This window comes from Seriola aureovittata, chromosome 1, assembly GCF_021018895.1.
Source record: "Seriola aureovittata isolate HTS-2021-v1 ecotype China chromosome 1, ASM2101889v1, whole genome shotgun sequence".
Lineage (NCBI taxonomy): Eukaryota > Metazoa > Chordata > Actinopteri > Carangiformes > Carangidae > Seriola > Seriola aureovittata.
In genome coordinates, this window is record NC_079364.1 from 24288343 (window position 1) to 24314167 (window position 25825).

General features: G+C 41.3%; 1 protein-coding gene across 1 annotated transcript; it reads right to left on the reverse strand.

Moving 5' to 3' along the window:
* Positions 1-421: 421 nt before the first annotated feature.
* irx6a (iroquois homeobox 6a) lies at positions 422-6358 on the reverse strand. The gene is made up of 7 exons (XM_056374204.1): positions 6020-6358; positions 4579-4854; positions 3626-3735; positions 3044-3336; positions 2136-2816; positions 1795-1906; positions 422-1388 (listed from the first exon to the last, which is right to left on the reverse strand). The coding sequence occupies exons 1-6, from the start codon at positions 6083-6085 to the stop codon at positions 1800-1802; spliced, it is 1533 nt and encodes a 510-aa protein (XP_056230179.1). The 5' UTR covers positions 6086-6358; the 3' UTR covers positions 422-1388; positions 1795-1799.
* Positions 6359-25825: the final 19467 nt, after the last annotated feature.

The following is a 25825-nucleotide window of genomic DNA, read 5'->3' on the forward strand; positions in this document are numbered from 1 at the left end:
CACTTTAAATTATATCACGAATAGGGTTAAAAGTCAGCTTTTCCCTCCCGGTTTCAGGCAGACAAGCTGTTCAGAAGTTGTCAGTATTTTACATCGTTTGCTCTGTTAAGTAATGTATGTTTCAGATTTGTCAAATGGAATATTTTTTTGTAGTTTATGCAGTAGTATAGTGCGTCAAAATCAATATCCCAACAGGGATAAGTCTACACAGCGCACTTTTGTCGTTTACTACGGAACTATTTGATTTTAAAAGTTTGAAATGTGAGGATGAAAAAGTTTTTCAGACCGTCAGCGCGCATCAGAGACTACAGTGATCATCTTATTACAGCTGTCTGTTGGAGAGGCAGAAGAGTTAGCCCATAACGAGCTGGACTATAGGCAAAACAGACAAATCAAAGGGACTTTGATGGACCATGTGAATTTCTCTGCTGGGTTTGATCCTACAAATGACCTTTTAATCAACACAATGTTAAGTTAGAGCAGCGGCTCGCTACACAGGGGACAAAGCAGCATTCATCCCGTGTCCCTGCCTCGTTGCTTGGCCTGAACAGTAACAAAGTGTCTGATGCCACTTCTGATTAGATGCTGACAACAGAGAGATGATGTCCCCTTTCTTCCGCAACTTGTGGATTGCACTCACGTCCTCCTCTGAATTATGACCTTCCATCAGCGCTGCGGCTTTAATGCGTCGAGTCAAGATGATAAACTTTGATCAAATGCACATCCGCAAATGTTTTAATTGGCCGATTGGACGTTCAGCTCTATAAATAACCACGACACAGAAAAAGAAAGCTCTTGGGAAACAAATGTATTGTTAGAAAAAATTTCATGAATGGCAAACACAGGAGAAGCTCACATTTTAACACAATGACAAAAAAAAAAAAAAAAAAAATCTCCAGTCCACGCGCAACACAGGGAAACCAGTCCTTTTATAGTCAACTTTATAACCGACAAGCTTTTCTCTTTTACATCAGGCAAAAAGACACGAAGCCACAGTAAAACGCAACATGTAACAAAATACTTAAAGGAGATACGAATCCAACCAAGAACACACATTAAATAATAAACAAACAGACAACATAACAAAAATAATAAATACACAGAGAAATAAATAAAGTTTGCTACACTACACGATTGCCATACACAAATTCGGGCCGTTTTCATTTGGCCATTCTCATACCTTTTGCATGTAGAATTTTTGCATAAAGTCTTTAACACCATAAAAACAATGTTGTGCAAAATGATAGCCAAGTCCACAGTTTGACAGCTCTCACTGCAGCGGCGCCAGGTAGCTCCCATGCGTCATACTGAGGCCGGTACTCCCGCCAGTGTGTCCTTTAGTGCATAATAAATGTCCCATTATTTATCGTGGTGCAGTTTCCAGAAATCTACAAGAAAAAAAAATGACAGCAGCAATTATAATTAGCTCCAAAAATGAGAAGGAATAAACAGTCTTTATAATGAGGTATTTATTGAAAAATTTAAAAAAAATTAAAATAAAAAAAGTTTATTACTCAGATGAGTTGTTTGCAATAGAAATGTTCATATTTTCATATTTAGATATTTATTATAAATTAGTTTTGACATCAATCATTATAGTAAACTGTCACAAGTCATTTTGCATTTAGATTAAATTAAATGTAGCAACATATATTTAAAGAGTGAGTGAGGGTCTATATGTGTATCCCTGTTCACCAGTGAGTGTTTGATGGGGTTTATCCGTGCCCTGTTCGTGTGTGTGTGTGTGTGTGTCCTGACTTCACTGGTTTCTTCCAGTTCAGTGCAGACTCTCACCTGCTTCACCTCTTCATCACTGGTCTGAATGCAGTGACCTTGTCATCCTGCACGGTCTCACAGGCGTCACTGAGGTCCGATGCCTGTGTCTCGGCTTTGCCACCAGAGAATCCTGCACACCCAAATAAAAGCATAAGAAACTTGCAGAAAGTGTCCTGTCACTTCATAACCAAAAAAAAAATGGGCTTTCCTATATCCAACAGCACATGGAAATATGTTTTGAAATATTTGGTGATGCTGATGTGCCATGATGTTACTGTATCTGTCCGCCTCCATAACAAATTCAAGACCAATTTTATCCCATGTGATACGTTAAAAATTGCAGGGAAAAGATGACATACCTTCAATAGTGGAGTATTGACATGTGTCCGGGAGTGCAGCATAGGATGAACAGTGCAGTTGGAGGCCCTTGTGGCTGTAGCTGCTAGTGCCGTAGACTTTTGAGTGCAAGGATGAGCCCTCAGAGAAGGGGCTCTCAGCATTGGTGACACTGCTGGATTCATGGAGGCCTCTCATGCTGCCCCCACACTGTCCAGTAGGAGCCACAGTAAGCCTGGTGCTCTGGAGCTGGCAGTCCCCGGCTGAGTTGCCTGTCCTCAGCTCAGAGCCGTGCTGCTGAGGGCTCAGTATGACCCCCGAAGCTGCCGTACGAGCCAGAGACCAAATCCGTGGCTTATCCGATGCTTCGAAGTGAGACAGGCACAACGTTCCTGCCGCGGGGCCGGTTGAGGAAGGTGCCTTGGACGCTACGGGATCCAGGAAGTCAGACGGGAGAGGAGGGAGGGTGGTGACACTTTTAATGGCACAGGGGAACGTGTGGAAGCTGTTAGTTAAACTCAGTTGCACCTCAGAGCTGCAGTCTCTTTTGTGAGGGGCTCCGGATACTGTCATGGCCCTCTGCAGGTCCTGCTCATCTGCAGCCACCTTTTCACAGTCACTGTCCAGCTTGTCACAGTCGTCGTCGTCCATGTCCTCCAGATCACTCAGATGCAGATCCTTTTCCTCCTTGCAATCACTAGAATCTGCACGGAAGAAAGGAGATTTTTAAGGTCACACAAAAGTTGCTGTTGTAAATTTATAGAAACATGTTTTGTGCAGAAAGTTTTTAAATTAACTTTTTACTCTGGAACCAACTTTGCTGCCTGTGTGGTCCATATGATCAGCAAATATATTTCCCCAAATAACCATATTTTTAGTTTAAGGATGGTTAGATTAATACTTAAACTTTTTGCTTTTCGGACTTGATTACCTTTGGTGACACAATCTTGGTCGCTCTTGAGGTCGTCCTTCCTGTCATCACTGGCCTTGTTCTTTGGGGACCAGGTCATCTTGTTCTCCTTCTTTAGCCTCCTCCTGGCGTTGGCGAACCAGGTGGACACCTGGGTGAGGGTCATTTTGGTGATGATGGCCAGCATGATCTTCTCTCCCTTGGTGGGGTAGGGGTTCTTGCGGTGCTCATACAACCATGTTTTCAGGGTGCTGGTGGTTTCACGAGTTGCGTTCTTTCTTCTGGCTGTGCCATTAAAGTCTACTGTCCCATATCTGGAAAGGGGCACACACACACACACACACACACACACACACTGGCCATTAGAGCATTTAGTGAAGGATATTATAGACTACTCCCTCAGACATCCTATAGCCCTGCTCCCTGCTGTTTGAAATATATACAGCTTTGCTCCATGCAGGTATCAGTATGGAGTTACACTCTGACCTTTGATCTGAATGCGGCATAATTCCCCAAGTGAATGGCTGCTTTTAATGATCAGTGGTAGAATACTTTTTACCAAGCTCATATTGCATATAGTGGACACAAATGAACAGACCTTACCTGTCATATTGATACTGTCCCAGTGAATGATCATAAGGGTAGTATGCAGCAGTTTGAGTGATGCCAGAGTGTAAAGTGCCTGTGCTGTCCTTAATGTCATACTGTGGATTCTGTAAAAAGAGAAGGATGTTGTTACAACACTGCATCATCGTGAGATTTGACTTCAAGGTTATTTCTCAGCATTTTGATGACATTTGAAAAATCATCTCACATTTAATTACACTTTGCTTATTTTTATGCTTATAATCCAAGAGTAAGTCCCTCTGACCAAAAGTGATTTTGAGCTAGAAAAGAGTTCCCAGTCATGACTTTGTTAAATTAATTTTAAAATGCTTAATATATCATGTACTATACATGATCCAAGAATGGTATTTATTATTATTATATGATTCAATATAATTCATTTATTTATTTGATCTATTATAATATTGTTTTTTCACTGTTTTCAGGCATAATGTGCAGCATTTTCAGGGACAGCAAATTTTAGCTGACCTCAGGTGTTTCAAAATAAGAGAAAAGAAAGAAAAAAAAGTTTCAGCTTCACTGCAAAGACTCTATTTAACAAGTCAATTAGTTCTTTATTCACACCTAAGTGAAAAAGTGGAGCATGGAGTGATCTAAGTTTACTTCTACTTGCTCAGCAACAGAAACCGAGAAAAAAAAACAATTAATAAGGAGGGTTACTTTGTAATAATAAAATGTCATTAGACTGAAGTGAGAAAGTTCCTCTGCATTGCCTCTACACTTCTTACCCTCACCTCAGTGACAGGGTTTTTTTTTCTTACTTGTTTTAAAGGAGAAAAAAGACAAGACTGGATGCTGGATTAAACGGCTTGTGGTGATGGATGTGTTTGCAGTGTGAGATAAATTGATTGAACAAAACCCGGTTGATCGATCAGCCTGAGCCCCCCTCCCCCCCCTTTGCGCATCAAATGAGGCTGAAGTGAGCCCACCAGAGTGGAGTAGATAGCGGATGGGTCGGTGCTGTAGGGGAAGTAGTTGGCGTAGTTCTGGCTGGCGGCGGCCGCTGCAGCGTAGGGAGAGCTGTACATCCCCAGTGCGGCGTTCAGCTCCGTCCGGCTGCTCGCCAGGAGCCGGTTCTCGTAGGACGGGCAGCAGAAGGAGGCGGCGGCGGCGGCAGCGGCGGTCTGGGAGCCGCCTGTCCCGTCAGAGACCGACCTGGAAATCGAATCGCAGCAAGTCGTACTGGGGTTTGCCGACACGAAAAACTGCATGAAGAGAACCGTGGATAGACATGGTCATTGGCTGTGTTGGCTCCTGTCTGGATGTCTGTGACAGATCTGAAAAGACTGTGGCTGATGCACTGCATAAATATACCCATCTTAACAAGTTGCGCAGTCTATAGTATTGAGTCTTGAAATCTTTAAACGAGCGGAGAAATGTGAGCTGGTTTTGTTTGTTTCCGGTGCACATCAATTCAATTACCATGAATCAGGTGTCATTATCTTTACTTGTGACCTGCCTTAATTCAAGGTAAGTCACTTTTGAGATCATTCGTGGAGTGAGTGAGAGAGTATCTTACATTGGGAACAAGTGCAATAAGCGGTGCCACATCATTAGTCCTGTCTCGTGTTTAATAGAAAATCGGAATTGGATGTAGCACATGACAGTAAATGACATCAGATGGATGTTTTCCTGGGGATATTGAGATGAAAGGAGACGTGCGCAACCCGTGCGTAAAAAGTGACCTGCTCCAGTTTATCATCGGTTCCAAAATGTTAACTTCTACACTGAATAGGAAAAATCTTAAGTCATGTCAGAGTCAAGTAAATCACCACTCCGATTCCAATTAAAACACTCGAGTTTCACAAATTATCTACTGAACGTTAAAAATATTATCGAAGTAAAAGTTGGGCGACAACTTTGCCAGGAGAGTAACTTTTGTCCCCTCATCAACTTCAGCTTCTTCCAACTTGTCGTCAGGCGCCGTAATAGTCTTCAAATCGAGCTAAACTGCTCAAACCAAGTTTTAAAAGCTCCCAAAATAATCCAATTTGTCAACACGTCCCAGTAATTTCAATAGAAAGTTTGCGAATGTACACAGCATGCGTTCCAGCCCCAATTACACCTCGTGTAGTGCGCAATAGGTGACATTCATCTCTATTGTCATCAGAAAAACACGTGAGTTCATTCATAATTCAGTGTAATTGGACACGGGTGCGTGTATATCGATATTTGGTTCAACAACAAAAGCAACACGCGAAAAATAGCTGTCAATACTGTCAAAGCAGTCACTCATTCACAAACGTTTCTTATGAGAGAAAAGTGCTCAGACTCTAGTGACAGAAAAGAAAATATGCAACAAAAAATAAACAGAGAACAATTTATGTGTTTACACTAAACTTTGAAGAAATAAAAAGCAAAGTGTCTTACCTGTGAAGTTGCATTGTAAGGGTATCCAAATTGCGAGAAAGACATAGCTGCTTCTTTTGTTACCATCAGCAATATTCTTCACCCTTGATCGATTGCAACCAATTCTACTTCAAATCCACCGTCTTACACACATTTTCACGCACGGCCTTTCGCTCAATAATAGATGACTTCACTCACAGGAGGGAGACTTTGGGCTGGCACCAGCTGCAGATTGTTTTATATGAATGAATAATCCCCCCCAAGGACCCGATAAGAAATGAAATTAAGCGTCATTAAGTGCAAAAAAAAATTGTTGTTGTGTTAGCTGAAGGAGGCTTAAAGGATAACGTAAGACTTGCAAGATATGGACTCTGCTTGTGCTATTATTTGTGGCTCCATAGTTCTTTAGCATTCATCCATGCAAGGGTATCAGCGTGACGTCACTGTAATCCCGGAACGGCAGGGTACCAAGGATAGAATAATGTCTTTGCCAATCACGTCTAACACAGGGTTTTCTTAAGGTGCACTGCACACAGTCTTGTCCCGCTTTTTGTAATGGATTTCTTTCACCGATTTACCGAGATACAGAAAATTGTATTATTGTTCATCATTATTGAATTGTATCATGGCAACATATGGAAATCATTTGTGAAGTCAAATAAATTAAGAAAACACTGAGGATATTTTTGGCAGTCTTGTTAGTTCTCACAAACACATTGAGCAGAATGCATTTCTCTCTCTTTTCACCCAGGCAAACAGGAATCACACATTTAAACTAGAAAAGTCTCTGGAGTATTTTCTCTTAATAAAGATTTTCATTTATAACTATTACTTTTATTTACAATCTATTACAATTAAAGCAGGATGAATATGCACCTCTAAGACTTTTTTTTTTTTCGTTTTTAATCTCGACCCCCGTTCGCCTCTGCCTCTCTGGCCAGAGGTCCATCCCGGAGTTAATGACGATGATGTTTCTATCTTTCTCTATTAGAGAGAGGGGCAGTCCTAGCACGAACGGTTAGAGGGGTTTTTGGCAGGTCAATAGACCAGTGATTGATGCGCGCCTGGAGACCTACGTGACCATTACGCGTAATGCGTAATTGTATCAATTAACAAATGGATACATGCCCTTGTTTAACCAACGAGTTACAGAGTGAAAATATGCCTTAGAGGTGAAATCCGAAGAGCTGTTCAACGAAAAAAAAAAGAGACAGTGGAAGCCCTGCTCTCCAGTCTAATTAAATATCCGTGGATGGGGGCGACGAGAATTGCATTTTAATTGAATGATGCTCACTTGAAAGATGGGTAAGGAATGGTGCTGCCTCATAGTGAATGAAACGAGAAATTATTTTAAGCCTTATTAGATCAGCAGCTCAACCATCACCAGTTCTCTCGCTCTCTCCCATAAACATAAACAAGCAGTGCCCCCTCCGCGTGTGATGTTGAGTTGGGACAGGGAAGGAGGGAGGGGGTCTATTATTTCCCTGTACACACTATATTTGTATTGACATTGACAGCGATGATCAGTCCTACTGAGTCATATGATCTGCTTTATTTCTGACAATCTCGGGCTGTGTAAGGTTTCCGTTGTCACGACTGATACATTGTGCCAAATTTCTCGGTGCCCTGCCTTTCCAAACTGAAGTCTGGCGGTTCCTTCCCTGGAGACGCATCTGCGATTACGGGCATTCTCTCCGAGGGGCGCTAAAGAGCCGCGTGTAGGAGATGAAGATCTCCCGTCAGAGATTTTCCACAGAGATAAAGTGGACAGAGTGGTCATGGTCCAGGCCCCGGGAAGTGCCATTTTTAAATACCCACAGGCAAGAGCAACTCACACACGTACACACACACAAACACACACACACACACACACACACACACACACACACACACACACACGCACGCACGCACGCACACACGTACACACACGCACACACACACACACACACACACACACACACCACGTTTTTGGTTCTGACAAACGCTCATTGCTTCTGACAGGCACCTAACCTACGGCAGGGAACTTGTTGGATAATACATCCTTTTCCTCAACAGTGAGCATTATTCCCTGTGTTACCAAACCGCATTAAAGCTTTCATGTGGTAGAATTATTCTTTGAATAAAATATGCTTTTAACTCCCATTGTTTCCAACTTGTTGATGCTTTCCATATCCAGTCATCTCATATATTGATATTTCACCTTAAGTCAGTCTGCACCCAAAACCCACACAGAAATAGGGACAGTGCAAATAAACTAAAATCAATATGTATCAATGAAAGGGACAAGCTAACCTGATTATAACATAACTCAGTTTTCAAATGTGTCATGCATGTGACATGAATGAAAACATGAAGTAAAAGTAAGTACACTGAAGGTCAAAAAAAGTGAAAATATACAGTGTTTAAGATTACATATATGAACAAGTAAAACACCATAAATGTTTGCTTTTCATGACGTAAGAAAAATAGAGCTGTTTTCAACTTTGTGACAGTGACATTTTCAAATAATCCAGTGGGTTTATAAATAGTAGAATTTTCTCTCTTAATCCGTTTATTGAAAAAGTCACAAAATATCCCAAAATTTGGGAGATACATGGTTTTAACTGGACAGTGATAAGCCTTGGAATGGGGATGATAACACAGATGAAAAGAATTAACATCCCTAACTTCCCATCTACCATTAAGGATGAATAGATCTGAACTTTTTTTTTTTTTTTTTAGGGATGATGCACCCGTTCATGCCTAAACTGCTATAACATAGGAGGATGTGCGCACAGAGAAGGCTGGGAAAAAAAGCTAAATGTAATTGCATGTCGGTGGTCGGTGCATTTCTACAAGGGCATGCATGATGGCCCAAGTGCATATGGACAGACTCATGCATAATGTATGTCCAGCAGTCAGTGTAGATCTCACTGAATCAGGCCCAAATGAACACTAATTGTAATGGCAGACTGACCACAGTGCCCTTCCCTGGAAAATGTTTGACAACCTAACAATGAACCTTCTCTTTACAGTGTTTAGTATTAGTAATCACACTGTAACAAGGTTTTGTTTTTTAGCAGCTAAATAGCTGACAATGACAATTCCTGATTCCTATTTTTCAGATGTTTAGGATGTGTCTGTGGCCCCTGCCTGTATATTGAATAGTGCAGTGTTATCCTGAGTAAAATTACTTTGACAAAGTCTGTCATTTTAGGGTTGTTACTGTGTAATTTAAAATTTTTCATGATGAATAGGCCTACATTTTTTTGGTCAGTTGCTTGGTTTGGAAACAGTTCTTACAACAGTGTTAATATGATAGGAGCAATATCCTCTCACAGATAGCAGCTTCTCTAGCAGGGCGGTGTAGAAACCTTCCTTTAGCCATAAGGCCCGGTACATGTCCAAGCCCCTGCCTTGTCCGCAGGCATCACCCTGTTTAATCCATGTAGAATTTGCATGAAGTTTGGGCAGGAAGGAAATGGAGTAAATTAATTAAATCTCTATTGGAGCAGTACATTGGTGGGGACGGTCAGAAGGACCAACACAAAGAGCACCAGAGAGTTCAGATAATCACAAGAAAGTATTGCAAGTAAATGTGTAGCATCCTGCACACCTGCTGTCTCATGATACAGCCATACCTCTGCTTGAAACAGGCTGCAACAAAGTGCGGCAGTTGCAATTTGTAAACGTACCTTTTGACCCAAGACTGGTCATGTAATAGAACATTTAACTACTAGCAGACAAAGGCATTCACCCTCACAGTACATCCACGCATGTTATTTAAGAATAAGCAAGTCCGAACCTCTATTATATCTTGTTCTAACTGATCCATGTGGTTACTAATGAGACTGAGTATTGCACGCATCCTCCATTAAAAGCATCACTGGGTGGAAAAAGAAAAAAAAATTACTGGAAAGGTTAAGTCAACACTCAATAGCTCCCAGCCCTATTCTCCTACTTAATACATTTCCTATGCTGACTTAATGAACCACACAAAGCCTTCCTGCTTTTTCATCAGAGTGGTGGGGTTGGGTGGGGTGGGGGGGCAGCGGTGATGATGGTGGTGGTGGAGGTGGAGGTGGAGGGGGGGTGTATGAAATGGTAATAAGGGCAGACAGACGGAGAGACGGAGGGAGGATCCCGAGCCAAGCAGGGGATGAAGCAGCACCTACCTGGAGGTGTGTGATCTCATTAAAGCCAAATTGGTATATGCCAATAAATCCAAGGCACTTGTGATCTGGAATTATTACACAAGCGAGCAAACACACACACACACACACACACAGACACACGTACACTGCATACACACAAACTTCCCCCACGAAGAGCATTATTAGTACTGCTAAATTATCCAAAATGGAAAGAAAAGTAATAAATATTGTAATGAGAAATAATAGAGCAATGGAGGATATGGTCACAGCAGTGGCCGGTTAACACCAAAACAAACATCCTTGGGGCTGGTGAATAATTACATCACGCAGAGCGAGTCATTAAAGCTTCATCAAACAAGAGGAAAAAAGGGACAGGGCGAGTATGACATCACGGTGACTTTCTCAATAAATGAAGAAAAAAATGGAGGAAAAAAAAAGGAATGATGACTGTACGCGATGACAGTACAAGTTTTATTGTGGTGTAAGTAGTGCCACGGTGCTGTGGTATGCTTTGAGTGGTATCTCGAGTTTTGTGTATTTTGAAAGAACATAATTGCACATATATCCATTTGGTTTTGTTTTCCACAATTTAAACATGGATCTGTACATGAATGGACAGGCATAATTGCTGTTTCATTTGTGCCCTCGTCACTTTGATTGCTTGTAGTCAGATGTTTAACTCAAACAAACCCTAGGCATTTTGTGTTGGGAGCCGCATATCCCAGAGGCCCCTGGGGCTCCTGGGAGAGGGAGAGGGAGAGAGAGAGCGAGAGCGAGAGAGAGGCAGAGGGAGAACGAGGCATGTGTGTGTTGTTTGTGTGTGCTGGCTGGCTGGCAGAGTCCCCTTGAGGCTCCACTGTAAAGCTATCATCAGTGGTGGTGTCAGGGATTTGTAGCTTGTCACTGAGAGAGAGGGAGTGCTGGCAGTGACTCTGGGAAATAACTGCTTATAGAGAGTGTGCCTGGCTCACACAGCTTGCGCAAGTGTAGGTGTGTATAAGAGCGATAGAGAGATGGAGAACGAGTGGAAGAAATGTGTGTCTATTTTCTCCCCAGGGTGTCTGGAGATGTGTGTGTGTGTGTATGTGTGTGTGTGTGTGCGTGTGTGTGTGGACAAGTAGGTTGTTGGTTGATCATATGATGTGTGGATCCATGTGCTGTCTTTTATCTCGGGGGCCTTGGGCTCTTTGTCTATGTGTGTTCACGTTGGCAAGTGGTGTGTATACATGTCTATTCTGGGCGTGTCAAAGCAGCTGCGGTGGCATTGTGTGGATCTCCTCGAGCATTAACATTCACGTTTGGACGTGAACATGATCAAATATGTATTTTCAGTCACCGGCAAAGAGGAGTCTGTGTAGGCTACCTCCCTGCTACCATGCCCGTGTTTGTATATGTGTGGTCTTCGCCAAGATGGATGCTGACTTCAAACCGAACTTTCCCTCAAGGCGGAGGGCCAGCAGCAGCAAAACGCCGCTGTCGAGTAAATACAAGTATCTGCAAAAAAACAAGTTCCTCTGGAATGACGAATGGAGGGCTCATTTTCTCACTGACAACCATGCATTTCTGAAATCGCATATTGGCGGTTGACCAGGTTTCAAGGGCCCGAGGGTCATGAAATTCACTCAACTCATAAATGATCATGTCAGCGTTCAAATGGAGGGAGAAAAAAAAAAAAAAAGAAAGAAGACGAGGAAAATTGCAGTAACATGGTTTCCATCTGACTGCAGCTGCTAAATCCACGGCAGCATTGTGGCCCATCTCTAGGGCCCGCAGAGGCAGAAAGACAGTTCCTATTACTGTCAGTCCAATTACCGGCCACAGAACAGCCACCGCTGTCAACACCCGACAGGTCATGGTATGTATCGGCATCTTTTCTCTCATGTCTAGCCATATTTTCTACACAAGGGAACTTGTATGTTATCCAGTGAACTATAAGCAAAAGATTATCAACCTTTAATGTAATCCTTTATTATAAATTAGTCATTAGGTGGGGTCAAGAGTCGAGCAGTGGACAAAGAGCCCACTCAGTATGAGACGTGAAGGACACCTACAACCCAACATTTCCCGCTTTAAGGATATGCACTGCAAACAAGTAAAAAGTAGTGGATAAAACATTATGACAAAAAAAAACAAAACAGAATTGGTTGCAATATTTCCCCTGTAGTTTTATGTGTCCTTGTGGAAATCCACCACTCGTATACACCCAGAAGTGGGGAATGTGATGAGAAGTGGTCTAAATATTGAAACACTCTCCATTACAGAAGACATTGCTTTGGGGTTGAGCGTGTCTGCTGAGCTGCCTCTAGTGTTGCACCACACTGAGAAAGAAATGGCCCAGCCCCATCTGGTCTTGGTTCAGTCTGGTTTACTGCAAAGTGGTGCCAATACAAATAGCTGAGCTTGATGTTTGTTTGCATAAATTGTTTTGAAAGGCTTCACCAAGAGTTTTTTGGGTGGATTACGGTGGGGAAGTTGGGAAGCCAACCGTGGTGGAATAATCCTCACTGAGCTGACAGTTAGATTTGGTCTTCTTTAAAAATGAAAAAAAAAAGAAGATTGTTTTGGATTTTTCTTCCCGGTTCCTGGCAGTGAGTTTGGACTGTGAACTTTTCAGTGGCTTGTGTGTGTGTGTGTGTGTGTGTGTGTGTGTGTGTGTGTGTGTGCGTGTGTGTGTGTGTGTGTGTGTGTGTGCGTGTGTAGCATGTGGGTGTATGATGATGGAGAATGCTGAGCTGCTCTCTCTTCTCTCGCAGCATAGCAGTGTCAATTTCGATAACATCACTGTAGCGTTTAACACATGCTAAAAGTTCAGTTGAAAGTTCAGAGGCCCGATACAATGAAGGGAAAATGTCTCTCTTCCTAAAGCCCTCGCATATCCACTTTGATTTTTCTCCCATAGGTCAAGGCAACACTAAAGGAAGGGAAAAGGCAAAGTTATGTAGTGAGGTGAATTAGGCTTGTGTTACGCGGATGAAAAGAAGTAAGTGAAAATGTATCTTCCATTACTGCAGGCACTTCTTTTGTTTTGATTGCACGCCGCCATCCTGGGAAAAAAAAAAATAAAAATGACACAGCGACCAATTGGTAGTCATCATCACTTAGCTCTGGCTTTGCTACAGGTATAAGAAATTTGACCTGATTGATTTCATGTCCAGGTAAGTGTGCCAGCTTAGTGCTAACTGGTACCAGACCGGCTTTTGTGAAGGTTTCACAGATACTCAGGCCCCCGAGTCTCAGCCAGAGCCCCTGATAGGATGAAAATTGCAGTTCTACCAATGACAGTTCAATCGTTTGGGCCCTCTGTTCTTCATTTGCTGCTTAGCCAGTGGAGGTCCCTCCATGGTCGACTCCCAACGAAATCCAGATGCACAAATTTTTTTTGTTGCTGCAACATTTGTCTTTGTCTCCAGCTCTTCTGCAGCCACTTCGTGTCCGGCTGCAGAGCTAATGATGGTATATTTTGCAGTCCACGGACAAAAAGCTGACATTTCTACTTTTTCTTTACCCATTGATGGGTTTGGTCTCAACACAAACACACACACATACACTCCGGTTCGCCAAACTCAGAAACCAGAGTAATGCAATATGAAACAAGTTAGTGAAATTGACAAATTGTCCTATTTAAAAAAGAACAGTAATTGTGTTTCAGTCTTAAGGTTATATGTGAAATGAAGAAAATAAGTCCTATCTATTCGTTGAGGCAGAAAGATCTTACTTACACAAATAAACTCCTGTGTCCAAAATGATGCTGTGCTTTTTGCTTCCTAAAATTTCTGGCTCATCAGTTGGATTTCCACTCAGACATGGTTATTTCATTTCCCTTTCATTTTTCTTTTTCTCAACTCAAGCTCTATCAGCAGGCCTGAGAAGTTTTTTTTCTTTTTTTTTTTTCCTCCTCAATCCGACCAACTTAAAAGCAGATGTTACATGGTTGCCAACATCAAAAGGTCTGGTTAACTGTAGAGTAGGTGAAATCATATACCTCTGATTAGCCTTTTTACTGGTTAATGTAAACGAGCTTGGTACATGGTTGCTGAGTGAACCCTGACCTTGGCCTCATGGCCAATACATCATCAGATTACAGAAAAAAAACACACTTTTGTTTCAACTTTGGCTTGTTGAGGCTAATTTCTGATTTGCAGATTGTCGAGCTTGCTTTGGAGAAAGCGAGGGAACTGGATCGGGTCTCCCCAAGGTCCCCCTGCACCAGAGTAACGCGGATGCCTCTCAATAAGGGGCCAGTATCCTTGAAATAAAACTTGGCTCCTTTTTGGATCCTCTTTCCCTGCTCAGTTCAAGATGTTTTCCATTTTTGAGGTTGAGATATCGAGAATGTAAACGTGCCTTCTATTTATCTCAAGGATATTTATTCTGAGGACGATAAAATATGGAGAGAAAAGTGGTGCATGAGGGGAGGGTGGGGGTAATAGCATTTCCTTTAAATATATGGTGAATGAGGGTCCTTCAACAAGTGTTCTGTTTACATTGCTTGTGGGAAAACAAATCGACACAGGCGGCGTCTGAGGGGGCTGTAAAACAGCTCTTTGGTAGGGAGCACGGCTTAAATTCCAAGCGGCAAGCACAGCAGTGTCACCCCAAGGTGTTGAGAGTAAATATACGGTGTTACCTTTAGGCTAAATAGGGGAAAAAACACACAGAGATTGAAGTGCACATCAGTGACAAAGTAGAGTGAGTGTTTTACCTAGGAGCGGCAAAAATGAGAACAAATAATAACACTCATAATATCTATTTGCTTTAGTTCTTTTTATATTAAAGTACACACATTAGATATGTAACAAAAGGAAAACATTTGCTGCACCTGAGTGTAGTCACAAGTCAGCAGAGAATAGAAGTTATCCTAAAAGCTCGCAGTGTAATAATAAAATATTATAATACAATGAAGGTGGTTGTAGATGAAGCCTTGTTTCACAGAGTCAGTGTCTGAGCCAGGCTTGTCTACGATAGGGTCAAATAGTGCCATTAGTATTTTTATAAAGGGTCACTGCTCCATCAGGGAAACAATAATCACTACTGCGAAAACTGGACACCCACTGAGTGCTATACTAATAATATTAGAATAATACAATAATTGATATTGTACATATTATTTCAGAGATATAAGAAATTTAGTTTTTGATAAACCAATATGAAATAGAGTGAGAACGCACTGCCTTTCATCAGACCTCCACTGAGCGTCTGATGGATATTTGATCAGTATTTTACTTGAAGCCAACTTCAAAGAACTTGAAAGTGTATCTCTATCTAGAAAAAAACAGTCCAGTTTACTGTAGTTCACATTCAGTGCTAATAACTAACCTAGGGTACCAAACTTTTTCTACATCATTCTACTTATTACATTTAAAAGTTGCATTGTATTTAGTGATGGCTGTTGGTATGACAGCAATAACAGACTGCAGGTAAATCATGTCTGAGAGCTGAGGATATGAGACATGATCTAAATTGATCCTGGTGCCAGCTCTTAGTCTCCCCTATGTAAGCTTTAGCTAACGTTATAATTTCACAGACTGACGGGACAAGCTGCTCCTCAGCTCTGACTATCAGAGGGGACATGGATTAAGATGATTCATATATTGATGTGATGTACGAAGTATAACTGGAGGATTGTGACTATTGTTTACCATCTACCAGCATTAGTGGCCAGAGAGTACTCCACTGCTATCTAGCTAATATACCTGGCTGGAAAATTACATGTGCAGGCAGGTTATTAGATTATCTATTGACCTACAGACTCATCACTCTGATGGGCTTCATAAACAACAAAAACCTGCAGTCTTTGCTAACTTCTTAAATAGCAGTACAATATATAGTGGCATTTTATTCCACAAAAAACATCTTGGCAGAGTGCACGGACTCACACTGGCTTGTGATGCGCATTTACAGTTTCAGTGTGACGTATACATTTGGGCAAGGGAAGGTTGTAGTGATGGTTTAAAGTTGTCATTTTCCCAGCGGGGCACTCCGGCACAAAATCCTGAAAGCGGTCAGCAATTGTACCCCTGACATTTTTCCTGCTAGAAAAAGAACGGATAACATAAGCAAATAAAACGCAGCCGCAGGAGCAGAAAGCAGCTTTTACTTGACAGTTCATCTTGTCACCTTCTGTGTTCCATCAGATCAAACCACAAGCTCTGCAGACTCAAATTGATGTTGCTGTTAGCTTCATTAACTTTGTCTCTGCCTTGTAAGTCTGTATGTGTGGTTATTGTGCTTTATATGTGTGTGTGTGTGTGTGTGTGTGTGTGTGGTGTGTGTGTGTGTGTGTGTGTGTGTGTGTGTGTGTGTATACACTGTAGACTATGTGGATGTAGTATGTGCTTGACCTTTGCCAGTGAGAGAGCAAATGCAGTAGAGGAGTGATACTACTGTGTGGTCCTCTAATCTGCTCACTTAGCCCCGGCTTTAGGGCTTGCTTCGCTCTGCTTCATCTGAAGCTCCCTCATCACAAACTGCTGGCGGTATCCTCACAGGCTGGAGCCCGGCTGCATTCACATACGCTCCTCTGCCTTTCCCTCCCTTTCTCTCTATCCCTTTTACTTTTATTTCTGTCTCTCTTTTCTGTTCTGCTCTTTCAGTCCTCAGCTTCACCTGACCTATCTTGTGTAAGTTTAATCTTGGCGAGCACTGTAGCATCCCACTATTATACTCTAGATGAAGTGTTTATCTTCGGGATGAGCCTGACTGCATTTACATCCGGCTCTCTCTCGTGCTCTCTCCCTCAGCACTCTCTGCTAAGCCTGTTTTGACCTTTGCATGCTTACAATCTATAGAAGCACTACAGCAGGTGAGGTGTATATCATGAGATGGGCACCTTTCCTGCCTTACATACAGGAGACATGTAGACTACAGTATATTTTCTCTCGCTGTGCGTTCACCTGTTTTCCCCAAACCTTGGCTGACACGCTCTGATAAAGTCACCTGTGTTAGCACAAATCCAGAAGGAGTAGATATCTCTGCTACCAACAGATACTCAAAAGTCTGACATGCCGTGATTTCAGGGGATTTACTGTTGAAATGTATACAGACTGTGGTGTGGTTGTTAATACATGTTCCATTTTTAGAAGAAAATAGTTAGAAGAAAAATAAATCTGAGCGAGACAGCACAACAATGATGGGTACAATTTTAAAAAATTTGGTTTTTTTTTGCTTTAGAAGGGAACAAATGTAATAATGTTTACGTTTCATAACAGCAGATTAAAAAGCACTACATTCCTTTGTCAACAGCTCCTCAATGCACACGAGCCCTGTACTGGTTCACCCAGAGGGTCTTGCACCTGAGGAGAGAGAGCTGGAGTCAGGGACAGTGCTCTGCACCACTCCTGGACCTGGACGCTGCAACACTGTGGACAGTCACCTCGATATGCCAGATGAACCCAAGGATTTACACCAGAACCAGGCCCAACCAGGTGTACAGCTCCACACCAAATCCAGAGACTAAATTTCACCATCTGTTCGACTAATGGGTTACTGACCATCGCCTTTGTATTTCCTGGTGGGTTTTACCAAGCTACAGCAGTAGGCTGCAGTCCATTTCCTGTGGTTGGTCTGTACATGAATGACTCAGGAAACAGTCAGCCAATCAGAAAAGAGGCTCTAGGATTGATGCTTACTTTTTTTCCCCCCAAGGAGCACATGTGTTTCTAAGCTTAAATATGTAGGAGTGCATAAAGACCTTCAGGGGAACAATTAAAATTGACCACGTGACATTTGCAATGCTATACATATGCTTCAAAATACATTTTACATTTTGCATACATCTATTTCTAGTCGAAAATGTGAATGAACCATTTGCATTGTCAAGCCATGAGGCTCTGCGCCTCTCTTCTGATTGGCTGACCAACACAAAATGCCCTGTTCTTGCTAGACCTCCAGAGAGAGGCATGAGAGACATGTAAAACTACATTCAGATGTTTTTTGATACTTAAAACTTCTTATGGATATAAACTTAATATACTTAAAATAAAGACGAGAAAGTGTAGAATATGGGACATTTCAATACTTGTTGCTCCAAAATATTGCATCAGAATTAAAGGTTACTATATGTAACATTGAGAAAACCACTGATATTAATGATCTCCCTATCCTCACCAAAACACTGACTTGTCACAGACGAGACTGAACATGATTGACCAGCATCATGTTGATCGATGAGCTAACTATAAACTATATTTGAGACTATAGACTATGTTTGAATCTCTGGCACTTGCACAGTGCTACAGTGTGGAGATAGGTCCGGTTATGCATAATTGTAGTTCACCTAAAATGATTTTTTATCTATTTATAAAACGTAATATTGTTATCAACCAATGTTGACCCTAGTTTTCCCTGATGTTGGTCCCATTCCTGTTTGGCCAGCTATGGCCTCACTAGGTAATTTTTTTCTTCTTCTTCTTCTTTTTTGCCTACCTTTTAAATTTTTTACTTGATTTAAATTTTTAAAGTGACTTTTCAGATTCGTAATTTCACTTGTACCTGTAAAATTTAACGAAAATTTCACAAAAACAGTATCCCATATAAAGTACATTTTAGTCAGGTATTGCATGTATGTATTTTCTACAGCCTTGGCAATGTTCACAATGTTCCCCTGACTGGAAAGGGTCATCAGGGACAGTGGTAGGACGGAGCACTGAGGCTGAAGTCTTGTAGCCCCCAGTCCTCCCTCAGGGTGAGGGAGTCCTTGCCAGGGGCTTATCACTTCACGCACGTTGTCATTTCCCTCAGTCTTTCCCCTACACATCCTCCATCCCCATCCTCTTCCTTCCACCTCCCTCCAGTTCTTCCTCTCATTTCTCTCCGTAGCACCTCCTCAAGCTGTCGGCACCCTGGTTCGGAGGGTTTCCCTTAGGAAGGAGAGGTCCGTGTTCCGAACACAGACTGATAGAAGGAGCCCGATAACCCCTAAACCAAGTGCTACACTGCCAGCTGACATGAAGCAGATGTCCTGCTGACCTCTTTCTCTTTGGAAACAGGACACCCAAACACAAATACTGGAGGGGTGGGGGCGATCTCTTACTTCAGACCGTATGACCTGCAGAAATTGTTATAGTAACACTTGAGCTTTGGTATGATGTGTATTATTCTGTAGATATGATTGAAGGTATAGCTATCAAATGTAGTGACAGAAGTGAATATTGAAATACATTCATTTACTAGAGAAGAAAGAAGTAAGAAATTAGAGAATAATTTATTCCCTGTAGTATTAGCATCTTGTGCATGATATTCATCATTATGTTTCTATGTATGTACAAACTTTAGAAGAAATGTTGCATATGCTACCATGGACAGCAGAAAATTATCCTTTTATACTAACTATGGCATATTTAGAGACCTTTACAGATCCGTCCCACTGATCGATTTGTTTTTCAAAATGTGACAGTGCAACAGTTTTTCAATCATACATATATGTTTATGTATACATACAGATTAGATTATATTAGATTAGATTAACTTTATTAATCCCACAACTGGGAAATTCATTCACATATACATATGTATCTCCACATATTTAGAAATATCCATCCTCAAAAAGCTGATGACAGATCTGTTTTTCTTAGCTTGTGAAAAGCTGATGTTTTAGAGATACATGATTTTCACATGAAAGCAACACTGCAGTCACACATTGCAATCATGAGAACATTGTTTTAAATAGTTCCTTATCAACAGTGGAAAGCTCAGACAAATCCAACATTTCCAGCTGACATTAAATGTCACATGCAGTTTTAAGAGTCGTCAGGAAATTATGTAATGTATGACCCCAAGCTGAGGTTATCTCTTATACACAGGCACACAAACACACACACAGACACACACCGGTCAGCCACTTGGGGAGAAAGGTGGAGTTGAGCATGCACAGAGACCTTACAGCCCTGTGACCTCATTACTATTCAGAACCAGTGGTGAGAAGAGGAGTGGTGCTGTGTTCCCAGTGCAGCTCACCCCCAGCACTAGTAGATGATGTGCACGAATGCGGGTGTGTGTGGGGTGGGCGGCAGCTTCCCCTGAGCTCCACCCCCCCACCACTGCTACACACACACACACACACACACACACACACACACACACTCACTTCCTCCTGGGAGATAGGCGGCCTCTGCTTTCTGTCAGGGTGTCCTCAGCAGCAGACCCCTGGGGCCTCTCGCTTGGTGGGAATCTGGTCCTCTCACTCCACAGACGCCCCCTCCCTACAGATGAGAAGGAAAACAAAACCTAAGGAAGACACCGCAGCTCATCCTCTGCTATCGTATCCCGTATTTTCTTTTCTATCTCTCTCCTACGCCCCCGTCCCCTTCTCTTCTTCTCTTTCTTCTGTCTAGGCGGTCGATAGCGTTAATTGGCTCACTCAGTCACCGGTACATTGATTGCGGTCACTAATAAAAGGGCTATTGATTGGCACTTTGTTTAACACTGGCCCAAGCAGTGAGAGTCGCCCTCTAATACTATCCTGACAGCAACCTTTTCCTGTTTGCCAGTCTCTTAATGTCATAAATTATGTCAGTCGATTAAGGAGATTTGTCTTGCCTCACGTTTTTGCCCTATCAGTGTAAGGACATTTTTAGATTATGGCACCTGAAGAGAGGAGGGAAGTAGCTCCTGAGAGCTGAAAGCAAGAACCTAACATTTTGGGTATTATACCTGTTTGCTGTCAAACCCACAGTCAGATGAGCAGACCTTTAACAATTGTATGTCTATACATCTGTTACAGAGATTTATCTGGGATGGAACTTTACACATTGTATCATGTCTTCTGTTAAGGAAACTACAGAGGCAGTAAGGGGTTTTAACATATTTCTTCCCAAGTATCCGTTTATTCATCTGCCAAGCACATCCGCACAGCATCTGCAGCCATATGTAGCCAGGTATGCTTGGTAGTCATACTGTAGTGGGATATGGAGCATTGTCAAGAATCAACACTATTTTTGGAATTGAGAGGCCTGATCAAATACACTGAGTTTTACAGGTGCTCTGTAAAAATGATGATTAGGTACACAGAGGGTTTAATTATTGATAGATTTCCAGCTAACGTTCCACACCTGTCAACCTCACAGGAATATTGAGTCACTGCTTCCTGTCAGTATTTGTTGGAGAGGAAATATAGTAGTTCCATTTTATACTGTAACTGCTTCTAAAATCATAACACACCGTAGAAAATAGAGGTAGAAGACGTGCACTGTTGTATGGCACAAATGTACCACAGCAGGTACATAATGGGCCCCAGGTGTTGCCTCAAGTTATGTGTTTTACAGTTTTTATATGTAGATAAATAAATTGGTTTTGTAAAATATTGACTTTGGTAATTTTGCATCATTACATTCTAGTCACTTTGGGTACAAAAGCTGAAGGCACAAATGGCACATATACAGGTTTCTCCCACAGCAACAAGCTCTAATATTTATTCCAAAATAATAACTAATTTGTAATTTGTATGACTGAATGTAAACGCACAGTATGTAACTTCTGTCATCTTTCAATCAAAACAATAACAAAAGATGGCATTTGGTGACTTTATGAAGTAGCATGGGATCATAGGAGTTGTCATCTTCACCACCATTGCTATCACATCAGTCAGCTTCTTCCAGTTAGGATTCCCTCAGTGTCAGTCGTTCAGGAGGTTTTTACCGGTACCCGAATCATCCACCAAGGTGTCCTCCTCTCCATAACAAACAGACCAAAGATATAGAATAAAACGGTTTCACTTTAAGAATCAGTGTTTCCCTGACGCTGCTCGACTCCTCTTGGAGGGGCCAAGAGCATATTTGTTTGGCTTGTTTCTCTGTAAATTTAAGATCCAGACGTTTGATGATTAAAATCCTTCATCCAGTTAAAATACATAGTTGAAAATGACCAAGTGACAGACGACCAAATGAAACGCACTGTTACCTTGATTCAAATTACTCATTCGCTAGGTTTGAAAGTTACTGGAAAATTTTGGGATTATGTCATACAGAACTCTACAAAATATTAAACACAGGTCTAGTCATTTTTAGACATTTTAATTTTGAAAAGTGAATTGTTATACTTTTAAATAATAATAATAATAATAATACATTTTATTTAAAGGCGCCTTTCTTGGCACTAAAACAGGCAAGCTAAAACAGTTGTTCCCACAAACATGGAACGTTTGTAGATTATCTTAGTTAACTTGAGAAGAAATTAAATTCTACTAATATTGACATTTTTGTGTGGATACACATGGGATTTGGAATTGTTGTCAGGTTGATCTTTAGTATATTTATTGTCACATTAACTAATAAACTGTCAGCTACTTTAAGTTGACTGAACCAACCGCTAACACCAGTTATGACATTTGAAATTTGAAATAGATAGCAAAAAGCAATGGATAAATGGTTGAATATTGGAATACAAATTTGACTGAAAAACAGAAAAAAAAAAAGAAAAGCAAAAAGGCCAACGCTCAGCAATGACAGTTCAAAGATCACTATATCAAAAATGAAAAAAAAGATCTATACAGTATGTTGGGGTTGAAGGGGCACTTCAGTTAGTGGCTTGTAAGTGTTATAAGAGTTGATACATGTACAGTGCTGCTGATGTTTTCAGTCAGACTAGTCTAGTCATTGCTTTCCCATCCCCAAGTTACTTCATGTGTTCATCATGTGTGCTTTATTCTTTTCTCCCACAGCCACCAAGGAGTTTTAGCCATAAATACATAATTTGTAGAGCATTAATTCACTGAAATGTTACATAGGTAGAAACATTTTTACACCATTTGCTGATAATTGGCCGACTCAATTACAACGGTACAATGTGATTTTCACTTTACATTTTTAGCAGACATGTCTCTTCCCCTGTGAGGAACACACAGGTTGACAGGAAAAAGCTTGTACAATATTCTCAGCATGAACTCAATATCTACTTCTGTTGCAATTAGCTGTACGCTATTCTTCACTGAGCAGTCCTAGAGCTTCAGTGAGTCAAAGGCAGGTCTCCTGAGTAAGGCGATGAAAACTGGAAATGGGTGTAAGTACCTCCATGAGAGATTTAATTATCACCATTAAATATTCAATGATCAATAGAATTTGTTTTAGCCGATCAATAGGTGGCCAGGCCTGAGAAGGACAATGTGCATAAGTTACTATTTGCATTTCAAAGCAGCTTGTGTCACGTGGCCCCATTGGAAATCCATACCATTTTGTTAGGCTGTATTTCATATTTAGCTGCTTTATCCCCTTATCACTGACTGCTATTGATTCCCTTCCTTTTATTTACTGCCTGCAAACTGCCTTAGGTTTAAAATGTCAAAATGTTTTTAGGGAATCCGATATACCTCGATCTGCCTTCCTCATCCCATATCTAGCTCTTTATTTATCTCCCCCTCTGTCTCTCTCTCTCTCTTTAATGCCCTTGTCTCTCTTTCCTCTCTCTCCCTCCCTCACTCTCACTGCTCCTCTCAGTAGAGTTGGAAATTAAACCCTGTCATCTTCCCACCCACCGTACAGATCTCTGCTCACTCGGGTGTGAATCTGCACATTATTCAAATAAATATCTCAGTAGTGTCAGGGGAATACTCCAAGCCACTTCAAAGATACCAACCTACCCCCCAACCCTTCAATGTTGCTTGTTCCTGCTGGAGTCCTATTTTGTTTACCTGAACTGGCTCTAATGGCTTGTTTTTCCCGGCACCTATCACATGTTCAAGAGCAACATTTAGCCAAGTTCAAGTGCATGCATGTTCAGGTCTCACCCAGGCTTTGATTGTTCTGCAAGACTGAATATGATATTGTTTCGTTTTGGCCGAAAACATTGTTCCTCTCTGTTTTTCTCACAGTCTTTCATCTTAAAACTATGTTTCATACCTCTTTCTAGCTTTGTGCCCTCTTCCTTATCCCCCATTGTTTTCCTCCACCTCCCTACTCCACCACCTTTACAAATTCATCTAGTTGTTTTCCCCACTCTGTATGTTGTTCAAAGATGCCAAGCAGACTGTGTGTACAGAAGGGATGGGCCCTCTACAGATGGAAACACTGTTGATCGAAGGCCATGCAAACACAACCCAAACCTACTATATGCTTGAGTTACATGTGCACTTAAATAATCTAATGAACTAATTTCAGTTACACTGTACACTTTAATGTTTATTATGTAAGGGTATTAAGGTAGATGCAGTAGGATGTCCATGATGGGCAATGCTTTTGTGTACAGATAGATAGATAGATAGATAGATAGATAGATAGATAGATAGATAGATACTTTATTTATCCCTTAGGGGAAATTCATGAATTAAATGGCAAAGAAAAATACAATTAATTAAAGTAAAATATGTGTAATCATTTGTTTCAGTTTATAATATATATCATATATCATTCAATAATCTATATCACACATACACAGAAATGCACATATTGTATTAAGTACATGCATGTGCCAGAGAAACTAAAACAAATTCAATCAATACCTCTGCAATAAATATTAGCCTGGATTATATTGTACAGGTGTTACGAACTGTATGCGGGCGAATCTCAAGTGACAGCTAAAACACTGATGAGGGTCACATGACCAGCATGGTGCTCCTCACACTGAGCTGAACATGTGCTGCGAGTAGAGAAATATTGAGTTCCATCCATTATGAAATGTCTAACAATGGCTTGGTTACAGTGCTGTGTGCTCTGTCTGTTGAACTATATAAAACAGCTTCTCTATCTATGAGCAGGCATATCTATCACAGCAGCCCTCAGCCAGGAGACTGCGGAGGTCAGGGAGTTAACCTTCAGAGGCCTGAGGGCTGCATGAAGCATCATCAGTGCCATCAGGATCCATGGCCTCAGCACTGCCGCACAGCTGGGGGAAGGAAAATCTGGATGGCCTGAATGGGTGTGTATGTGCGCATGTATTTATTTTCACATCTGTAGGTGCCTGTGCGCATCTGTCTTGGTAGTGCAACTATTAGGGTCATAAATGATGGTTAAGATGTTGCTAGAAACAAACTCAAAGGCAGAAAGTGACACAAGCTGGTTAGAGTACAATGCGTTAGTCTGGCTATTAATATGCAATTTATTGTCTTGAGGAATCACTTGTAAATTATGAAAATAAAATAAGTATATATTTATAAAGTATGATAAAATGAATACATAGGCCTACCTTTTTATGATAAATACTAATAAATCTGCGGTTGTTCCCTGGACACTTTTTGTCTAGCTTCCCTCTCAAATCCCTTTGCTTTAAGGTTTTTGCCTAAGAAAAACTAAGACTTTAATTTATATTCAACAGCTAACGGAATACCATCTACCCATTAGTTGTGAAAGTGCACTACAGACGCAAAAAGTTTTATTGTAATACACAATGTAGGTACTGTATTTACCAATACACAATGCACATACACAATAAGAGATTGACGTGAGTACATGTTGGTTACAACCTAAAATAAATGATAACCTGTATAGTTTAGTTATTTTGTTATCTCTAACACTTGTTTAACTTCATTCTGCCTCTTTATATTTTTTGTTTCTGAGATTGAGCTAATATTAATTATTCAGTTACTTGAGAGAAACTGGGCACACTCCTGCAGACAGCAACAATGAACACAGTGTACCTTAAGGAGTGACTGCCACCCGTCAATATTTGGAAAAGCGGATCATGCGGAAGGTGAATGTAACTCCTCCCACCTGGACAACGTAATGCACGCACGCGCAGCGTTTGACGTTTTATTGACCTCTCTGTGCAA

What these genes read in the sequence shown, in the direction of transcription:
- irx6a (XM_056374204.1), bottom strand. Translation starts at nt 6,085, where the DNA reads ATGGTAACAAAAGAAGCAGCTATGTCTTTCTCGCAATTTGGATACCCT. An exon ending in GGACAGTATCAATATGACAG is followed by an intron (nt 3,337 to 3,625) that starts GTAAGGTCTGTT and finishes GCCCCTTTCCAG; the next exon opens with ATATGGGACAGTAGACTTTA. An exon ending in TCAATACTCCACTATTGAAG is followed by an intron (nt 1,907 to 2,135) that starts GTATGTCATCTT and finishes TTGGGTGTGCAG; the next exon opens with GATTCTCTGGTGGCAAAGCC.